General features: G+C 41.1%; 1 protein-coding gene across 1 annotated transcript in view; it reads left to right on the top strand.

Annotated features, from left to right (window-relative positions):
- Positions 1-610: 610 nt before the first annotated feature.
- Positions 611-19,824, top strand: part of LOC118401461 (CREB-regulated transcription coactivator 1-like) — a 37,126-nt gene continuing 17,912 nt past the window's right edge. Inside the window, exons 1-9 of the mRNA XM_052475169.1 lie at positions 611-837; positions 4,658-4,774; positions 6,225-6,352; positions 6,906-6,965; positions 8,780-8,874; positions 13,546-13,622; positions 13,720-13,760; positions 14,237-14,460; positions 16,457-16,593. Coding sequence (XP_052331129.1) covers positions 712-837; positions 4,658-4,774; positions 6,225-6,352; positions 6,906-6,965; positions 8,780-8,874; positions 13,546-13,622; positions 13,720-13,760; positions 14,237-14,460; positions 16,457-16,593 — 1,005 coding nt within the window. The 5' untranslated portion in view covers positions 611-711. The remainder of the gene's footprint in view (positions 838-4,657; positions 4,775-6,224; positions 6,353-6,905; positions 6,966-8,779; positions 8,875-13,545; positions 13,623-13,719; positions 13,761-14,236; positions 14,461-16,456; positions 16,594-19,824) is intronic.

Here is a 19,824-nt window from a genome sequence, read left to right as displayed (position 1 = left end):
ACAGCTTTGCATTCTCTCAACCAGCTTCACGAGGTAGTCACCTGGAATGCATTTCAATGAACAGATGTGCCTTGATAATTTGTGGAATTTCTTTCTTCATGCATTTGTGACAATGTAGGGGTGGTATACAGAATATAGCCCTATTTGATAAAATACCAGGTCCATATTATGACAAGAACAGATCAAATAAGCAAAGAGAAATAACAATCCATTATCAGTCAATCGGGAAAATGTCAAGAACTTTGAATGTCTAAGTATACTGTGCTGCTCCAGACAGGTGGGTTATCCTCTGGTGATACAGTACCTTGTTCAGTACCCAGGTCATTGTGGTGTTCAGATGTTAAGTTTATTTTAATTAAACTTAACTTCAAGAAATATATTGTTTTCCTTTTATCAACCTTTCCTATGAAAAATCGGATATCACAGTTTTTGCTCGGTACTGAAATGCTCTATCTTAAACTTGACAGATGTCGTGCTGACATGTACATCGTTTTTAAGTGAACTATCCCTTTAAACAAATGTCATTGACATTTTAGAGCACGTAATACAAATCAAATAGGCCTACTACACAAGTTCATTCCTGATTTAATTATGTGACAATGCTCATTTGTATTCCACGAAATGCAATAGAAACATGTACGCGCGTAATGACGACAAAACCATCGTATCCAAGCGTTGTGCGTAAGGTCCCATTGAGAAGAAGAGCAGAAGATGGCGAGTTCAAACAATCCACGTAAATTTAGCGAGAAAATCGCTTTACATAATCAGAAACAGGCGGAAGAGACTGCGGCTTTTGAAGAGGTGATGAAAGACCTAAACATTACTAGAGCTGCACGGGTAAGTGCCTTGTTTTGTTTATTAATTCTGCTGCTAGGCTAGCTAGCTACTGCTGTACTGTCAGTAACCTAAGGTTAGCTAGCTAACGTTAACTGCAGCACGTTTTTATTACAAGTTGTTTTTAGCCAGCTGGTAGTGGCAAACATAAGTGGTCGATTGACTGCCCTCGCAATTAAAGCTAAATATTTGTATTCTGATAATCATTGATTGGGGCGTTACTTTGCCAGCATTTATAATTTGTTAACCGCAACCATCCCGTGAGCTGTCTTTGATGTTTGCTATGGTAGGCACCCAGGCAAGCCCAGGTAAAACTAGCTAGGTTATTGCTAGCAAGCACCTGGTCCTATTCCCATACATCAAAAGATTCAGTGTAGTAAGTTAGTTAGAGATTTAACCGCTAGAAATTGCAATGAAGACTGAACATGTTTACCAGTTCGACTCAAACTGGTGCGTTTGGCACTGACTAACGTTTTAATTGTTTACCTGTAAACTAAAGCGTCACTTGCTATGCATACAACGTTAAAGCTAATGTTGACAAGCCATTTTGACAATTTACAATTCAGTTTTGCACGCCATGCAATGGGTTTGCATATTTACAAAGTACCAAACCATCTTTGACAGCACCAATAATCCCGCAGCATTTACGTGTATATGCATGCTGAGGTTTGACAGATTTGAAACTTCGAAGCCTTGAAGGCAGAGATGGAGAACATGGGAGTTACTTCCTTGTCTTGAAGATGTTCATTATGTGTAATGCAAAGTTGGTTACTGTCAATAATCAGTCTGGTTTGTATCAAATGTTCATGTTAGCCTGTTTATTCATCCCCATCAAATCAGGCCTTTGTTTAATCCATCCTTCATGCAATTCATTAAAGCAATTGGTGAACTAAATCATTAAGTAATTATTGAAAGGAGTATGGTGGTGAACCTACCAGTTGTGAATATAATAAAGGAATGGTTTAGGAGAACAGGATAGATTTATGTTGTGGTTTTAAAATATGCCTATTTTATATAAAAAAAACAAACAAACAATGTTTGACAAATCTAGCGACATCTTCTTTCCTTATGAGATTGACACAGCTTCCAGCTATTAAGCCTAGGCCTACTGACTTTGTCCACTTGACTTGGGACATAGTACTGACCTTGCACAAACTTGATACCGAATTGATTAAGATATAAACAATTTGCGGCTCATGTTAGCCTATTGCCTACCAAGTGCCTTTGGAGAGTTCCTCAATGAGATTGACACCTTGATAACCTTTCCCACTCAGCCCCTATCCAGATGGTTATTCGCAGCTGCAGTCTTCACGTGTGCTCTCTCTCCCACTACTCTTTCCCCTTCTAAATCCTGCTCCCTCCTATCTCCTGACTTTTTGCCTCTTCAACCCTACTACCATCCCTTTCTGCATCCTTTGACTCTCACTGTCCCCTTTCCTCACAGCTGACCTCCCGCTCTGTGGCTGAGTGACTCATTGCGTGCTAACAGGGCTTCGGGTAGCTGAGCGGAAATGGAGGAAAACAAAACTTCCGGAGGACCTAACATCCTTCCACTCCCTGCTCTCGATCTTCCTCTTTATCCACTGCTAAAGCTGCTTTTTATCACTAAATTTCAAGCTTCTGCCTCCAAACCTGTGAAATTCTTCTCCACTTTCTACCTCCTTTAATCCTCCTCCCTCTCTGCGATTACTTTGTAAACACCTTTGAAAAAAAGGTGATGACATCCGCTCCTCTCACTAGTGATGTCGGGCCACCCCACAACCTGCCCACTTGACTCCCTTCTCCAGACCAACTCTGGAGACCTTCTCCCATTCCTCACTTCTCTCATCAGCTGACCACTGACTGCATCCCCTAAGACTTCAAGATGGCTAGAGTCGCTCCCCTCAAGAAACCAACACTCGACCCCTCTGTGAAACTATAGACCAGTATCCCTAAGTTATTGTCTTTCCAAAATACTTGAGTATGCTGTCTATGACCTCTCTCGTTATCTCGCTCAGAACGATATATAAATAATAATATGCCATTTAGCAGACGCTTTTATCCAAAGCGACTTACAGTCATGTGTGCATACATTCTACGTATGGGTGGTCCCGGGAATCGAACCCACTACCCTGGCGTTACAAGCGCCATGCTCTACCAACTGAGCTACAGAAGGACCGATCTACTTGACCCTAACCAGTCAGGCTTCAAGGCGGCTCACTCAACTGAGACTGCTCTCCTCTGTGTCAGAGGCTCTCCGTTCTTCCAAAGCTGACTCATCTGTTCTCATTCTCCTAGATATATCCACTGCCTTGGACACACTGAACCATCAGATCCTCCAGTCCTCCCTCTCACGGTTGGGCGTCTCGGGCTCTGCACACTCCTGGATTGCATCCTACCTGGCAGGTCGCTCCTACGAGGTAGTGTGGAGAGGATCTGTGTCTGCACCACATGTTTTCATTACTGGTGTCCCCCAGGGCACGTTTCTAGGTCCTGCTCTTTTCGCTTTACACCAAGTCACTCGGCTCTGTGATATCCTCACATGGTCTCTCCTATCATTGCTATGCAGAAGACACTCAACTATTCTTCTTCCTACTTTGAGGGGATGTCAGCCAACCACCTCAAGCTCAACCTCAACAAAACAGAGCTGGTCTTCCTCCCTGGAAAGGTCTGTCCGCTCCAAGACCTCTATCACGGGTTGACAACTCCACGGTGACCCTCTCCCAGAGTGCAAAGAACCTTGGTGTAACCCTAGACAATCTGCCATTCTCTGCAAACATCAAAGCAGTGACTTGCTCCTGCGGTTTCATGCTCTACAACATCAGTAAAGTATGACCTTACCTCACACGGCGCAGTTCCTAATCCAGACACATTTAATCTCCTGTCTAGACGACTGCAACTCTTTGTTGGCTGGGCTCCCTTCTTGTCATCAAATCCCTGCAATTTATCCAGAATGCCGCAGCCCCCCTGGTGTTCAACCTTCCCATGTCTCCCCGCTCGTCCGCACACTCCACTGGCTTCCCGTCGAAGTTCAAAGCATCTTCAAGACCCTGGTGCTTGCCTACGGAGCAGCACTCTGTTCCGCCACCTCTGGTCTCTTGGCCCCCTCTTGAACCCAATGGTGGAACAAGCTTCCCCCAAAAGTTAGGACAGTGGAGTCCTGCCCATATTTTGACATCTGAAACCCTACCTCCTTTTGAAGAGTATCTTCAAAAGGAGCATGCTCGCAGTTACCAAATACTTCCAGTATTGGTCTTACATCAGTTAGATAGTGAGCTTAAAACTGCACACAGAGATATACAAATGGTATCCCTGAGTTCATCTGACTCTGGGGATGTAGATAAAGTGATTCATTGCCAAAATCCTGAAGTTTCCCTTTAAATTAAGACACTGCAGCACCGGCGCGAGGGATAAGAAATGCGTTGTACTCAATTGTCCCATTATCCCAAATGTTATACCGAGAAGATTTAATGACTGCTAGTTTTTCCGAAAACTGACCTTTTCGTCCTCATGCTAGGTAGCAGATGCCACAGCAGCCAATTTGGAATTCATCCCTGGATTGAGGTATGTATTCTGAGCCAAATCTTGCGCTGGTTCCGCGGTGTCTTAATTTAAGCAAACGGTCTGTCTGACCCTCTAGTGCAGCTTTAAGCAAGAATAAGGTGTTGGATCTGCTGGCTAACCTATGTCTTATCTCATTTGTTCTTTAAAAAAAAATGTTTTAGATGTGGTCCATTCTATCTTTAGCACTGTAACTTGTATATCAACTGTTTTGGAATGTGATTTTTTTTTCATATAGGCCTATCAGTTTAATCATTCATTCATGCAATTTTACTTTGCACAGTTGCAGTTACAGAAGACCCAGTATTTGCAACTAGGGCAGAATCGTGGACAGTACTATGGAGGCTCACTGCCCAATGTCAATCAGATTGGAAATAGCAACATTGACCTGCCTTTTCAGGTGAGCTCTCAGCTTCTCTATCAGTTGGTTTAAAGAAAAAAAAAAAACATTTTTGTTTAATGATGCAAATCAGTCTCACCTGAGGGAAATGTAGTCTGATTGCTTCCATGATGGGCTGTTTTACTCTCACGTTACCTTGAATTGGATTCCTGTTAACATTACAAGACACTTTAGTATTATACAATTTTGAAGACTTGTCCTGGTGTATCGATACACTGAATTCTCTGGGACCAACCATCTCAGAAGGAAGCTAACATTGAGAATCAGACACCCTCTCCCCATCTTGAATTAATGAAGCAGTTTTTATCTCCATATCAAATTATTTCTGGCTAACAATTTAAGTACCTTACTCTGATTGTTTTAAATGACTGTCTGGGAGTGGTCAGAGTGTGTGTGTGGGGCGGAGGAGAAGAGAGGTTTGGAACTCTCTTATTGGTCTATTAACAAATTTACCACTTGGTGATGTCACCAGGCAGGCCAAAACTCCATCCTACCAAAACAGGCAGAGATTGCAGGTGTTCTTTTTAAAAGGGCATTATCATAATTTTCCCTTTTTTCCCGCCTTTTTTTTTTCAACATCATAGTGTAGAAATGTACTGGAAAAATATATATAAACGCAACATGTAAAGCAAGCCGAAATAAAAGATCCCAGAAATGTTCCGTAGCACAAAAAGCTTTTCACAAAAGTTTTTTGCACAAATTTGTTTACATCACTGTTAGTGAGCCAAGAAAATGCATCCACCTGATGGGTGTGGAATTTCAAGAAGCTGATTAAACAGCATGATCATTACGCAGGTGCACCTTGTGCTGGGGACAATTAAAGGCCACTCTAAAATGTGCAGTTTTGTCACACAATGCCACAGATGTCTCAAGTTTTGAGTGATATCCAGCAACTTTGCACAGCCATTGAAGAGGAGTGGGACAACATTCCACAGGTCACAATCAACAGCCTGATCAACTGTATGTGAAGGAGATGTTGCGCTGCAGGAGGCAAATGGTCACACCAGATACTGACCGGTTGTCTGATCAGCGCCCTTTAAAAAAAAAAAGTGACCAACAGATGCATATGTATTCCCATTCATGTGAGATCCATATATTAAGGACTAATTCATTTAAATGGACGGATTTCCTTGTATGATCTGTTACTCTTGAAATGGTTGCGTTTTTATAGTGTATTTTTATTTAACGGGAAAATCACATTTTAGACTACACTGGCCTTTAAAAAGACACAAGTAGCCTATGTCATTGCTTTCTATATCATGGCATTCCATTTTTGAAATATGTTTGTTAACTTGAGAATGTGTTTGAGGGCCCATAGCGTGACCCATTTTTAAATGAATACATTTGCACCATATTATACAAAGACATTTGAAATTTTATTATTTTTTTGTATGTATGTTTCAACAGACAAATGTTTCTCATATGGTTGATTTTTGCATTTCCTGTCCAGAATTCCACCTTGGACAGCAGTCGGTCGACCAGGCACCACGGACTGGTAGACCGCGTTTACCGCGATCGGAACCGAATCACCTCCCCGAACCGCCGGCCCCTCTCTGTGGACAAACATGGCCGCCAGATATCCTTCTTCGGCACTCAGCCAAAGATGATCTATTATATTGACAAGATAGTTGTGACTGCACTAACAATGGAAATGCATGTCCTCAAAGATGTAAAGCGATGTCAGGTGGGACCATTCTAGCCAATGAAAGGGCAGATATGCACATGAACAACAGGCAGAACTCCAATATAAAGTAGTTTTTTTCTTTTTCCAAAGTTGCCAAAATTCCACATCAGTTCATTCGTAACAACCTAACCATTACAAAACTCAGATTTGATCCAATATGCCTTACTTAGCAAATTAGCAATTAGATTTTTTTAAACCAAATTGACACTTTGAACTCTTTGGTGGAGTAAACCCTCTCGCTTCGCCTCTTCCTCTCTGACTCGGCTCAGGTGGGACCAAGTATAAAAACAGCGTGTTGTCATTGTTAGAAAATTCTTAGGTAGACTTTGCACTTTAGTCAATGAATACTGACAGTTAACTTGACCATTCAAATATAGATTTACATAAGATTTATATTTCACAGCTATTTTTATATGTATTTTTTGTGTCCTTAACTGAGATTCACATTGACAGCTGCCCCTATGGCTCAGTGTACCTCTCACCCCCACCGGATACCAGTTGGAGGAGGTAGGCCATTAACGACGACTTCATATTCGGAAAAACTAGGGTTGGGAGCAATTTCATCTACATTCAGGAAAAGCACAGGATATGCAATGCCTATGTACAGTGGGGCAAAAAAGTATTTAGTCAGCCACCAATTGTGCAGGTTCTCTCACTTAAAAAGATGAGGCCTGTAATTTTCATCATAGGTACACTTCAACTATGACAGACAAAATGAGGGGAGAAAATCTTGAAAATCACATTGTAGGATTAAAATATATGCAAATTATGGTGGAAAATAAGTATTTATCACCTACAAACAAGCAAGATTTCTGGCTCTCACAGACTAACTTCTTCTTTAAGAGGCTCCTCTCTCCTCCACTCTTTACCTGTATTAATGGCACCTGTTTGAACTTGTGTATTTTATACTGATCACCTGTCCACAACCTCAAACAGTCACACTCCAAACTCCACTATGGCCAAGACCAAAGAGCTGTCGAAGGACACCAGAAACAAAATTGTAGACCTGCACCAGGCTGGGAAGACTGAATCTGCAATAGGTAAGCAGCTTGGTTTGAAGAAATCAACTGTGGGAGCAATTATTAGGAAATGGAAGACATACAAGACCACTGATAATCTCCCTCGATCTGGGGCTACATGCAAGATCTCACCCCGTGGGGTCAAAATGATCACAAGAACGGTGAGCAAAAATCCCAGAACCACACGGGGGGACCTAGTGAATGACCTGCAGAGAGCTGGGACAAAAGTAACAAAGCCTACCATCAGTAACACACTACGCCGCCAGGGACTCAAATCCTGCAGTGCCAGACGTGTCCCCCTGCTTAAGCCAGCACATGTCCAGGCCCATCAGAAGTTTGCTAGAGAGCATTTGGATGATCCAGAAGAAGATTGGGAGAATGTCATATGGTCAGATCAAACCAAAATAGAACTTTTTGGTAAAAACTCGTGTTAGGAGGACAAAGAATGCTGAGTTGCATCCAAAGAACACCATACCTACTGTGAAGCATGGTTGTGGAAACATCATGCTTTGGGGCTGTTTTTCTGCAAAGGGACTAGGACGACTGATCCGTGTAAAGGAAAGAATGAATGGGGCCATGTATCGTGAGATTTTGAGTGAAAACCTCCTTCCATCAGCAAGGGCATTGAAGATGAAACGTGGCTGGGTCTTTCAGCATGGCAATGATCCCAAACACACCGCCCGGGCAACGGAGTGGCGGCTTCGTAAGAAGCATTTCAAGGTCCTGGAGTGGCCTAGACAGTCTCCAGATCTCAACCCCATAGAAAATCTTTGGAGGGAGTTAAAAGTCTGTGTTGCTCAGCAACAGCCCCAAAACATCACTGCTCTAGAGGAGATCTGCATGGAGGAATGGGCCAAAATACCAGCAACAGTGTGTGAGAACCTTGTGAAGACTTACAGAAAATGTTTGACTTCTGTCATTGCCAACAAAGGGTATATAACAAAGTATTGAGAAACTTTTTTGTTTTTGACCAAATACTTATTTTCCAACGTAATTTGCAAAAAATTCATAAATCCTATAATGTGATTTTCTGGATTTTTTCCCCCTCATTTTGTCTGTCATAGTTGAAGGGTACCTATGATAAATTACAGGCCTCTCTCATCTTTAAGTGGGAGAACTTGCACAATGGGTGGCTGACTAAATACTTTTTTGCCCCCACTGTATATATTTGTTTAATTGCATGCTTAATTTAACAACTTCAATTGATTTGACCCAGTCTGAAAAATAACATGGCACATATGTGGTTGGGGAATAGGGGCCACAGAGATTTTGTTTATCTTTCTCTTCATTCTAATGCCACAGGACGAACTCCGACTCAGCCCTACACCAGAGTGCCATGAACCCTGTGCCCCAGGACTCATTTACAGGGGGTTCACAAGAGCTCCAGCCTAAACAAGGTAATGGAGGATCCAGGTTAAATGGACACGGAACAGCTTCTATTTATTCAGGCCTGTGCCACTTTATTTATGCATGAATCTACTAGTGATGCACCGAAATTACATTTTTCGCTGATACCGATATCCAATATTTTCCTTGACAAAAAAACAATACTGGTATTTAAAATTTTAGTGGCCTTGTAAGCATTCAAGTACTTGTTAAAACACACACACATGGACGCAGCGGTCAAAGGCACTGCATCTGTGCAAGAGGCGTCACTACAGTCTGGTTTGAATCCAGGCTGTATCACATCCTGCCGTGATTGGGAGTCTAATAAGGCACCGCACAATTGGCCCAGCGTAGACCGTCATTGTAAATAAGAGTTTATTCTTAACTGATTTGCGTAGTTAAATAAAAGGTTACACACACCACACTGACCAAAAAAGTAATTTTGTTAGCATTTACGTATGTCCCCATTACCAGTAAAACATAATCAAAACCTATTTCTTTCACTTACTTGCTGTGCTGTTTCATTGTATATTTGTTCAGTAGTTTCATTCTCAACCAGGATTTCTATGGAACTCTGTTTGGGTCTTTGCATGTCAAATATACTATTTAACACTTTTATTCGAGGTGTCAAATAAGTTTGTTGACCGATCAGGACTTAAATACTGCATGCCACAATAATTTAACGCCTTTATTAATTTTACACATTGATTACACGATCACTCGTATTTCATATGTCATAACGATTCATCGATATTTATGCTATGATGCTGGTAAAAAAAGAAATATATATATATATATACATACAAATAGCAAGCTCATGGATGCAAACAATATTCTTCCCCAAAAACATTGTCTGTTTCAGTAGCTATATAGTTAGCTAGCTAACTACATCGCTAGGTGTCATCTAAAATAATCCTAATGCAGTTTATTTGATTTAATGGTTGTCGGACCTATCTATGTGAAGCTAGCCACAATAGTGGACTTTGCGGTTAGCCTTCAAAATAAGTGTGGCATAATTCTACTATTTGTATCACTGTCAATCACATACTTTTATTTTGAAGGCTAACTGCAAAACCCACCATTGTGCCTAATCCTTATTGTGGCTAGCTTCACAACATATAACACTGTCTGGTCGAGCATCACTAGCCATATAGCTTTATCTAGCTGCTTATAACATTATTTGCTTTGAGCAACAGGGTTAAATTAGCTGGCTAGCTATTTATTTTAATTAACTGAAGTTCAGTTTCAATTGGCGAACAACAAGTGGCTAATATTTACTCACAATGATTCCTAAATCATTGTTAAGAATAATTCATATGACTGTAGTTTCTACTGGTCATTGTTTTCAGGCTGGTTGTATTGGTGCTAGCTAGGTACCAAGCTAAAGCTAGCTACCCCAGAAGTTTCGGTCGAACAAATGATACTTTATTAACAGCGTGGTATTGTAAACACATCAACTTTTTTTGTACGACTTTGACAATGCTACTGTCTTTTTTTTTTTACACGGAAAGACCCAAACGGCGTTCCATTGTATGTGTGTATGTCGTGAAGCTAATAGCATTTATGCTATTACTGTGTGACTCCGGTAGAGCAACATCGGGAAAAATGGCACACTTGGTAGTGTTAACCGGTCAGCGAAAGCCAACATCACCCATGACAGAGAACAGTTGATTGTCAAGGACAGTGAATACCATTATCTTGGCTTTAATGGATTTCACCTTTGAGTTGTCTCGCTGAAATTTTCTTACTCTTACAAATGACTGCTTGACTTGTTGACTCCTCGATCCACACAGCAGACATTGTGGGCTAGTTTTAGGAATGCTGTGTTGTACGCATAGCGCAAAAATGTATATGCCGTCATGTACCTTCATTATATAGGTATGCAGGTCAGCTTTGACATCGGTTTTACACATCGGGCATTAAACTAGACATCAGCCGATACCGATGTTGGCATTTTTAGATAATATCGGACAATTCCGATATACATTTGAAGTCGGCAGTTTACATACACTTAGGTTGGAGTCATTAATTCGTTTTTCAACCACTACAGAAGTTTCTTGTTAACAGACTATAGTTTTGGCAAGTCGGTTAGGACATCTACTTTGTGCATGACAAAAGTAATTTTTCCAACAATTGTTTACAGAAAGATTATTTCACTTATAATTCACTGTATCACAATTCCCGTGGGTCAGAAGTTTACATACACTAAGTTGACTGCCTTTAAACAGTTTGGAAAATTCCAGAGAATGTCATGGCTTTAGAAGCTTGTGATAGGCTGATTGACATAATTTGAGTCAATTGGAGGTGTACCTGTGGATTTATTTCATGGCTTCCCTTCAAACTTAGTGCCTCTTTGCTTGACATCAAAAGAAAACAGTCAAGACCTCGGGGGGGGAATTATAGACCTCCACAAGTCCGGTTCACCCTTCGGAGCAATTTCCAAACGCCTGAAGGTACCATGTTCATCTGTACAAATAATAGTATGCAAGTATAAACACCATGGGACCACACAGCCATCATACCGCTCAAGAAGGAGACGCGTTCTGTCTCCTAGAGATTAATGTACTTTGGTGCGAAAAGTGAGCAGGACAACAGCAAAGGACCTTGTGACGATGCTGGAGGAAACGGGTACAAAATACCTATATCCACAGTAAAGCGAGTCCTATATCGACATAACCGAAAAGTACGCTCAGCAAGGAAGAAGCCACTGCTCTAAAACCGGCATAAAAAAGCCTGACTATGGTTTGCACATGGAGACAAAGATTGTACTTTTTGGAGCAATGTCCTCTGGTCTGATGAAAGAAATTTAACTGTTTGGCTATAATGACCATTATGTTTGGAGGAAAAAGGGGGATGCTTGCAAGCTGAAGAACACCACCCCAACCGTGAAGCACGGGGGTGGCAGCATCATGTTGTGGGGGTGCTTTGCTGCAGGAGGGACTGGTGCACTTCACAAAATGGATGGCATCATGAGGATGGAAATTATGTGGATATATTGAAGCAATATCTCAAGACATCAGTCAAAGCTTGGTCGCAAATGGGTCTTCCAAATGGACAATGACCCCAAACATAATTCCAAAGTTGTGGCAAAATGGCTTAAGGACGACAACAGTCAAGGTATTGGAGTGGCCATCACAAAGCCTGGACTTCAATCCTATAGAATGTGTGGGCAGAACTGAAAAAGCGTGCGCGAGCAAAGGAGGCCTACAAACCTGACTCGGTTACCCCAGCTCTGTCAGGAGGAATGGGCCAAAATTCACTCAACTTATTGTGGGAAGCTACCCAAAACGTTTGACCCAAGTTAAACCATTTTTAAAGGCACTGCTACCAAATACACTCAATTAGTATGTAAACTTCTGACCCACTGGGAATGTGATGAAAGAAATAAAAGCTGTAATTAATAATTCTCTCTACTTTTATTCTGACATTTCCCATTCATAAAATAGTGGTGATCCTAACTGACCTAAAATAGGATATTCTTTACTTGGATTAAATGTCAGGAATTGTGAAATGTTTACATTTATTTGGCTACGGTGTATGTAAACTTCTGACTTCAACTGTATCGTGCATCCCTAGAATCCACATGTCCTCAAAAGGGTAAGCCACAGTCTTCTCGATCATGTATTACATGAGTGGGTTGGGTTCCAATCAGGGATGGAAATTAATCCTGGTTATTATGGTTATTTAAAAAAAATGTAAAAAATTATATAAAGTATCCCTCCCCAACCGGCTCTGGAGAGGCGAAGGTCGAGTCATGCGTCCTCCGAAACATGACCTGCCAAACCACGCTTCTTAACACCCCGCACGCTTAACCCGGAAGCCAGCTGTGTCGGAGGAAACACCGTTCAACTGACGACCAGAGTCAGCTTGCAGGCACCAGGCCCACCACAAGGAGTCACTAGAGCACGATGAGCCAAGTAATGCCCTAACCCGGACGACGCTGGGGCGGCAGGGTAGCCTAGTGGTTGCAAGTTCAAACCCCCAAGCTGACAAGGTACAAATCTGTCGTTCTGCCCCTAAACAGGCAGTTAACCCACTTCCTAGGCTGTCATTGAAAATAAGAATTTGTTCTAAACTGACTTGCCTAGTTAAATAAAGGTTAAAAAAATATATAATTGTGAACCACCCTATGGGACTCCCGGTAATGACACGCTGTGCCCAACTGCCTTAGACCGCTGCGCCCTGACTATTACTTTTTAGACCGGGCTATTAGAAAATGTGCCCATCTAGCCCGCCAGCTGGTAACATGTCTTCAAATATCGCATGGCATAGATTTTGGACCCTGGCTAGAAAAATGCTTAACTTCCATCCCAGGTTCCACTAGCTAACAGGTTTTGTCCATGTTGGAGCAAATATTCTCTTTGTGTCACTATCACCTTGTGTACAACCAACCACTGCTTTCTGATGAGGGAAATGTTGGTGTAGTATTTTGATTTGTAATTGATTTTACTCAAGAATGCATGGAAAACGGATCAACAATATTGTGGTGACACACATTTGTGTGGTGTTCTGAAAACGGGAAGCATCTAGCTACCTGCCATTGAGCTGTGCCTGATGTTTTAAGTGTCTAAAACCATTAAGCAGCTTCATTTCACTACAGGAAAAGTACTACTTTGAAAATATTGCAATGTGGGTTGATTTGCCTTCAATTGTTGGTCATTACCTGATTTTTCATCATTCAGTGCTGCTGCTTACAGTTCCTGGGACTGAAGAGTCTGAATCACTCGCAGACAAGGATACACAGTGGGGTAACAAAAAGGTAGTGGAGCGAACATGAAGCCTAGTTGTTATATCTGTGCTTGCTCACATTTTTTTTTATATATATTTTTTTATGCTGAGTGTGCTTTGCCTTTTAGAATGACTCAAGACCCAAGTCTTGTGAAGTCCCCGGGATCAAGTGAGTACTTACTGCACATCCTATCATTCATAAATCTAAATATGGTACACTGTAGAAAGGTGCTGTGAGAAAAATCACTATCCAGGCCATGCTTAGAATTATGTTCAAAGATTACTCTGTGAAGGAGGCAGGGTAGCCTAGTGGTTAGAGCGTTGGACTAGTAACCGAAAGGTTGCAAGTTCGAATCCCCGAGCTGACAAGGTACAAATCTGTCATTCTGCCCCTGAACAGGCAGTTAACCCACTGTTCCTAGGCCGTCATTGAAAATAAGAATTTGTTCTTAACTGACTTGCCTAGTAAAATAAATAAAAAGGTGTGTCTGTCTGAGAGGACCTATGACACCAGAACTGACATTTCCACACAAGGCATAGAAAAATGTCATAATTCATGAAAACAAGCAAAAATCATTCAGAATGGATTACCTTTGACATGTGCTGTTTTAGGTCATGTGTATCCCTGTTCTTTCTCCCCTCTAGTATATTTCCATCACCTGATCAGGAAGTGAACACGTCATTGATCCCGGCCACGCTCAACACAGGAGGCTCCCTGCCCGATCTGACCAACATCCAGTTCCCTCCACCACTGCCCACTCCACTGGACCTGGGCGAAACGTTGGTGTTTCCTTCCCTTAGCACCTCCAACAGCACGGGCAACCTGACAACCAACCTCACCCTCCTAGGCATCAGTGCTGCCAGCCACGGTAAGCCATTGATGGCAAAATTAATGTGGCACATTTTGTGTGTGTAATGTATATTAAAAAATATACTATATATACTACTATATGCATTCAAAAGTTAGGGGTCACTTAGAAATGTCCTTGTTTTTGAAAGAAAAGCAAAACAAATATTTGTCCATTTTAAAATAACATCAAATTGATCAGAGATACATTGTTAATGTTGTAAATGACTATTGTAGTTGGAAATGTATGATTTTTATGGATTATCTACATAGGTGTACAGAGGCCCATTATCAGCAACCATCTCTCCTGTGTTCCAATGGCACGTTGTGTTAGCTAATTCAAGTTTTTTTTTTTTTAAAGGCTAATTGATCATTAGAATCATTTTGCAATTGTTAGCACAGCTGAAAACTTGTGCTGATTAAAGAAGCAATAAAACTGTCTTTCTTTAGACTATTTGAGTATCTGGAGCATCAGCTTCATTAAATAGTACTGTAAAATACCAGTCTCAACGTCAACTGTGAAGAGGCGACTCCAGGATGTTCCTCTGTCCAGTGCCCATCTTAATCTTTCCTTTTTATTTGCCAGTCTGAGATGTATGGCTTTTTTTTGCAATTTTTATTTGCAACTCTGCCTTGAAGGCCAGCATCCCGGAGTCGCCTCTTCACTGTTGACATTGAGACTGGTGTTTTGCGTGTACTATTTAATGAAGCTGCCAGGTGAGGGCTTAAGGTGTCTTTTTCAAACTAGACACGCTAATGTACTTGTCCTCTTGCACAGTTGTGCACCGGTGCCTCCCACTCTTTCTATTCTGGTGAGTGCCAGTTTGCACTCTTCTGTGAAGGGAGCAGTACAGAGTGTTGTACGAGATCTTCAGTTTCTTGGCAATTTCTCGCATGGAATAGCCTTCATTTTTCAGAACTAGAATAGACTGACGAGTTTCAGAGGAAAGAGCTTTGTTTCTGTCCATTTTGAGCCTTTAATCGAACCCACGAATATTCCATTAAATCAACCGTTTCCAGCTACAATAGTCATTACAACATTAACAATGTGTACACTGTATTTCTGAACAATTTGATATAATTTTAATGGACAAAACATGTGCTCTTCTTTCAAAAAACAAGGACATTTCTAAGTGACCCCAAACATGAATGGTAGTGTATATATAAATATTATTTATTTATTTGAAATTCTGATAATGTAACCAAGGATAATCTCTACATGTTTTTCATTAAAAAGCAAGTTCTGTATCAAAGTTAATTTTGTGATCCACTGTTTTACTAGTGGTTTATGTACGAAACCTTCCTGAACTCCATGCAGCACCATTTCTACCATTTGAGCAAGGAAACCATTTTTTTTGGACATAACATCCAAAAATCGAACTTTGGCAATAGTCTACATGCAGAATAACCTGTTAACGTACACCATGCAGATATTACAATGGTAATCATGTGACACAACTATATTGTCTTTGTAAGGTGTTTCCCATTACCCTGCAAAATATTGCATCAAACTGCCTACAGACACTGGAGCTCTTTGAACGTCTTGACTAGACTGTTTCCCACCCCCCTGTATCTGGAAAAAGATGCTGTTGAAATAACATGCACAGATAGCTGGCAGGAATATGGATGGCTCCACTTATTTATTTATGGCTCCTTGAGGATCTTTAGTTAAAATGCAGACTAGATTCTGAGGTAGTAGGTGAACCTGTTCACTACTGCAAACATTTCACAGAATGATTATGCGTCAAGTTTCACTAGAAACGCCATTTGTCAAGCTACTGAAAGCTAGATGGGTCGATGGATAGGTACTTTATTACTTAGTGATTGGTACTTACTTAGGGATTGGCATATGAGTGGATGCATGCATATAAACATATACAGCACACATCACTAGAAAATCTGTGTACAATGTAGTTGTGAAAAACCCCTGCCAATGTTACATTGCACAGCAATGCCCAGAATGAGTTTTGCTGTATTTCAGAGAAGAGCCACTGATGCCTGTCCTGTTGTCTTGGCAGGGATCCCAACCACCGCTCAGCCTACCGTGACGGCCCAGCGCAGGCAGTCCACCCTGGTCCCCCTAACCCTAAACGCCAACCCACAGCAGTCACCGCAGCAGCTCTCCCCCACCCTATCGCCCCCTCTCAACATCCAGGTGAGAGGCTTTTTCTACGGTCGCATTCAGCAGTGATATTATTGAACTTTAACAGAGGTTGTAAACAAGTCATTTTTAACATAGATATATCACATTCAGTAAATCTCTGAAACTAAAATGGGATTTTAGCCTGATGTTTTTAAAGGGCCAAAAGCATGATGTAACATTTTGATTAATTAGATTGTTTAATCAACAAGGTAAATTCTGAGAGAGAAAGGTGCTGGAGTTTGCTAAACGGCTATGCAGACAAATGTATTTTCTCGACAAACTTCAAAAGGAGAACTGGTAGTAGTGTTTTCAATTTATACTGAACTAAAAATTAACATTACATTTAAATAATTTAAGCCCTAATCTATGAATTTCACATGACTGGGAATACAGATATGCATCTGTTGGTCATACATACCTTTTGACCATCATAGATCAGAAAAGTACCTGTGTCCACCACTTGCATCATGCAGCGCGACACATCTCCTTCACATAGAATTGATCAGGTAGTTGATTATGGCCTGTTGAATATAGTCCCACTCCTATTCAATGGCTGTGTGAAGTTGGTGGGAACTGCAACACACTGCCTCCCAAACATGGTCAATGGGTGACATGTCGTCTGGTGAATATGCAAGTCTTGGAAGAACTGGGACATTTTCTGCCTCCAGGAATTGTGTACAGATCCTTGCGACATGGGGATGTGCATTATCATGCTGAAACATGAGTTGATGGCAGCGGATGAATGGCACGACAATGGGCCTCAGGATCTCATCATGGTATCTCTGTGCATTTAAATTGCCATTGATGAAATGCAATTGTGTTCGTTGTCCATAGCTTTTGCCTGCCCATACCATAACCCCACTGCTTCCATGGGGCACTCTATTCACCATGTTGCCATCAGCAAATCACTCGCCCACACAACGCCATACAGGACATGTGGACTGCGATTTGTAAGGCTGGTTAGACGTACTGCCAAATTCTCTAAAATGAATTTGGAGGCAGCTTATGGTAGAGAAATTAACATTTCAATTCTCTGGCAACTGCTCTGGTGGACATTCCTGCAGTCAGCATGCCAATTGTACTCTCCCTCAACTTGAGAGATCTGTGGTTTTGTGTTGTGTGGCACATTTTAGTGGCCTTTCATTTTCCCCAGCAGAAGGTGCACCTGTGTCAGGATCATGCTGTTAATCATTTTCTTGATATGCCACACCTCCCAGGTGGATGGATTATCTTGGCAAAGAAGAAATGCTCACTAACAGGGATGTAAACATTTCAGTGAAATAAGATTTTTGAACTTTAATTTCAGCTCATAAAACATGGTACCAACACTTTACATGTTGCGTTCATATTTTTGTTCAGTGTATATAATAATGATTTGGTGGGTGATTTATATTTGCCCTATTTCAAAACCCATGTGTGAATTGAAAATGTGTTTTGCACATCTCAACTTTTCCTAAGACACCCTTCAGAGAGTTGGGTCTGCCTTTCACCTTGTTGGCTCGGGAATTTGATCTAGCAACCTTTTGGTTACTGAACCAATGCTCTAACTGCTATTCTACCTGCTGCCCTATATACATGGCTAAATCCCTATGTGAGATGAGCAAATGATGCCTACCAGGTGTAGTTTGGCCTTGTTTCCTGGAATGACTCAGCTAGCTAAGAGGTCGACCGATTATGATTTTTCAACGCAGATACCGGTTATTGGAGGACAAAAAAAAGCAGATGCAGATTTTTTTTTTAATGTAGTTGAAATAATGACAATTACAACAATACTGAATGAACACTTATTTTAACTTTAATATAATACATCAATAAAATCAATTTACCCTCAAATAAATAATGAAACATGTTCAATTTGGTTTAAATAATGCAAAAACAAAGTGTTGGAGAAGAAAGTAAAAGTGCAAAATGTGCCATGTAAAAAAAGCTAACTTAAGTTCCTTGCGCAGAACATGAGACACGTATGAAAGCTGGTGGTTCCTTTTAACATGAGACTTCAATATTAATTGTAAATGAGAACTTGTTCTGAACTTGCCTACCTGGTTAAATAAAGGTGAAATAAAATAAATAAAAATATAAATATTCCAAGGTAAGAGGTTTTAGGTTGTAGTTAATATAGTATTTATAGGACTATTTCTCTCTCTCTACCATTTGTATTTCCTATACCTTTGACTATTGGATGTTCTTATAGGCACTTTAGTATTGTCAGTGTAATAGTATAGCTTCCGTCCCTCTCCTCGCTCCTCCCTGGGCTCGAACCAGGAACACAACGACATCAGCCACCCTTGAAGCAGCGTTACCCATGCAAGTCTCAGAGCGAGTGACGTTTGAAACGCTATTAGCGCGCACCCTGCTAACTAGCTAGCCATTTCACACCGGTTACACTAGCCTCATCTCGGGAGTTGATAGGCTTGAAGTCATAAACTGCGCAATGCTTGACGCACAAGAGCTGCTGGCAAAACGCACGAAAGTGCTGTTTGAATGAATGCTTACGAGCCTGCTGCTGCCTACCACCGCTCAGTCAGATACTTGTATGCTTGTATGCTCAGTCAGATTATATGCAACGCAGGACACGCTAGATAATATCTAGTAACATCATCAACCATGTGTCATTAACGAGTGATTATGATTGATTGTTTTTATAAGACAAGTTTAATGCTAGCTAGCAACTTACCTTGGCTTACTGCATTTGCGTAACAGGCAGTCTCCTTGTGGAGTGCAATGAGGCAGGTGGTTATAGCGTTGGACGAGTTAGCTGTAAGGTTGCAAGATTGGATCCCCCGTGCTGACAAGGTGAAAATATGTCATTCTGCCCCTGAACGAGGCAGTTAATCCACCGTTCCTAGGCAGTCATTGAAAATAAGAATGTGGTTTTAACTGACTTGCCTAGTCAAATAAAGATTAAATAAAGGTGTAAAAAAAATTGGTTTCCAAAAATACTGATTTCCAATTGTTATGAAAACTTGAAATAGGCCCTAATTAATCGGCCATTACGATTAGTCGGTCGACCTCTACTCCAGAGTAATTTGGAGCTTTCAATTGCTCGAGGAAGGCATAACATCCCAAACAATGCTCAGTGTGCGATGCTTTAAAATATGAAACGATAACCTTTCTCTGCCCATAGCACTAGTATCTAATGTTTGTTTTGTCTATGAACTGAGAATCTTTCTATAACGTATTAAAGCCTTTGCGTCGCTGGGTGAAAACAAGATACTTAGCTACTCTTGTAGTATATTGAAATGG

The sequence above is a fragment of the Oncorhynchus keta genome, chromosome 22 (assembly GCF_023373465.1).
Source record: "Oncorhynchus keta strain PuntledgeMale-10-30-2019 chromosome 22, Oket_V2, whole genome shotgun sequence".
NCBI lineage: Eukaryota > Metazoa > Chordata > Actinopteri > Salmoniformes > Salmonidae > Oncorhynchus > Oncorhynchus keta.
The sequence above is the reverse complement of the archived record's forward strand: the minus strand, read 5'-3'. Positions and strand labels throughout refer to the sequence as shown.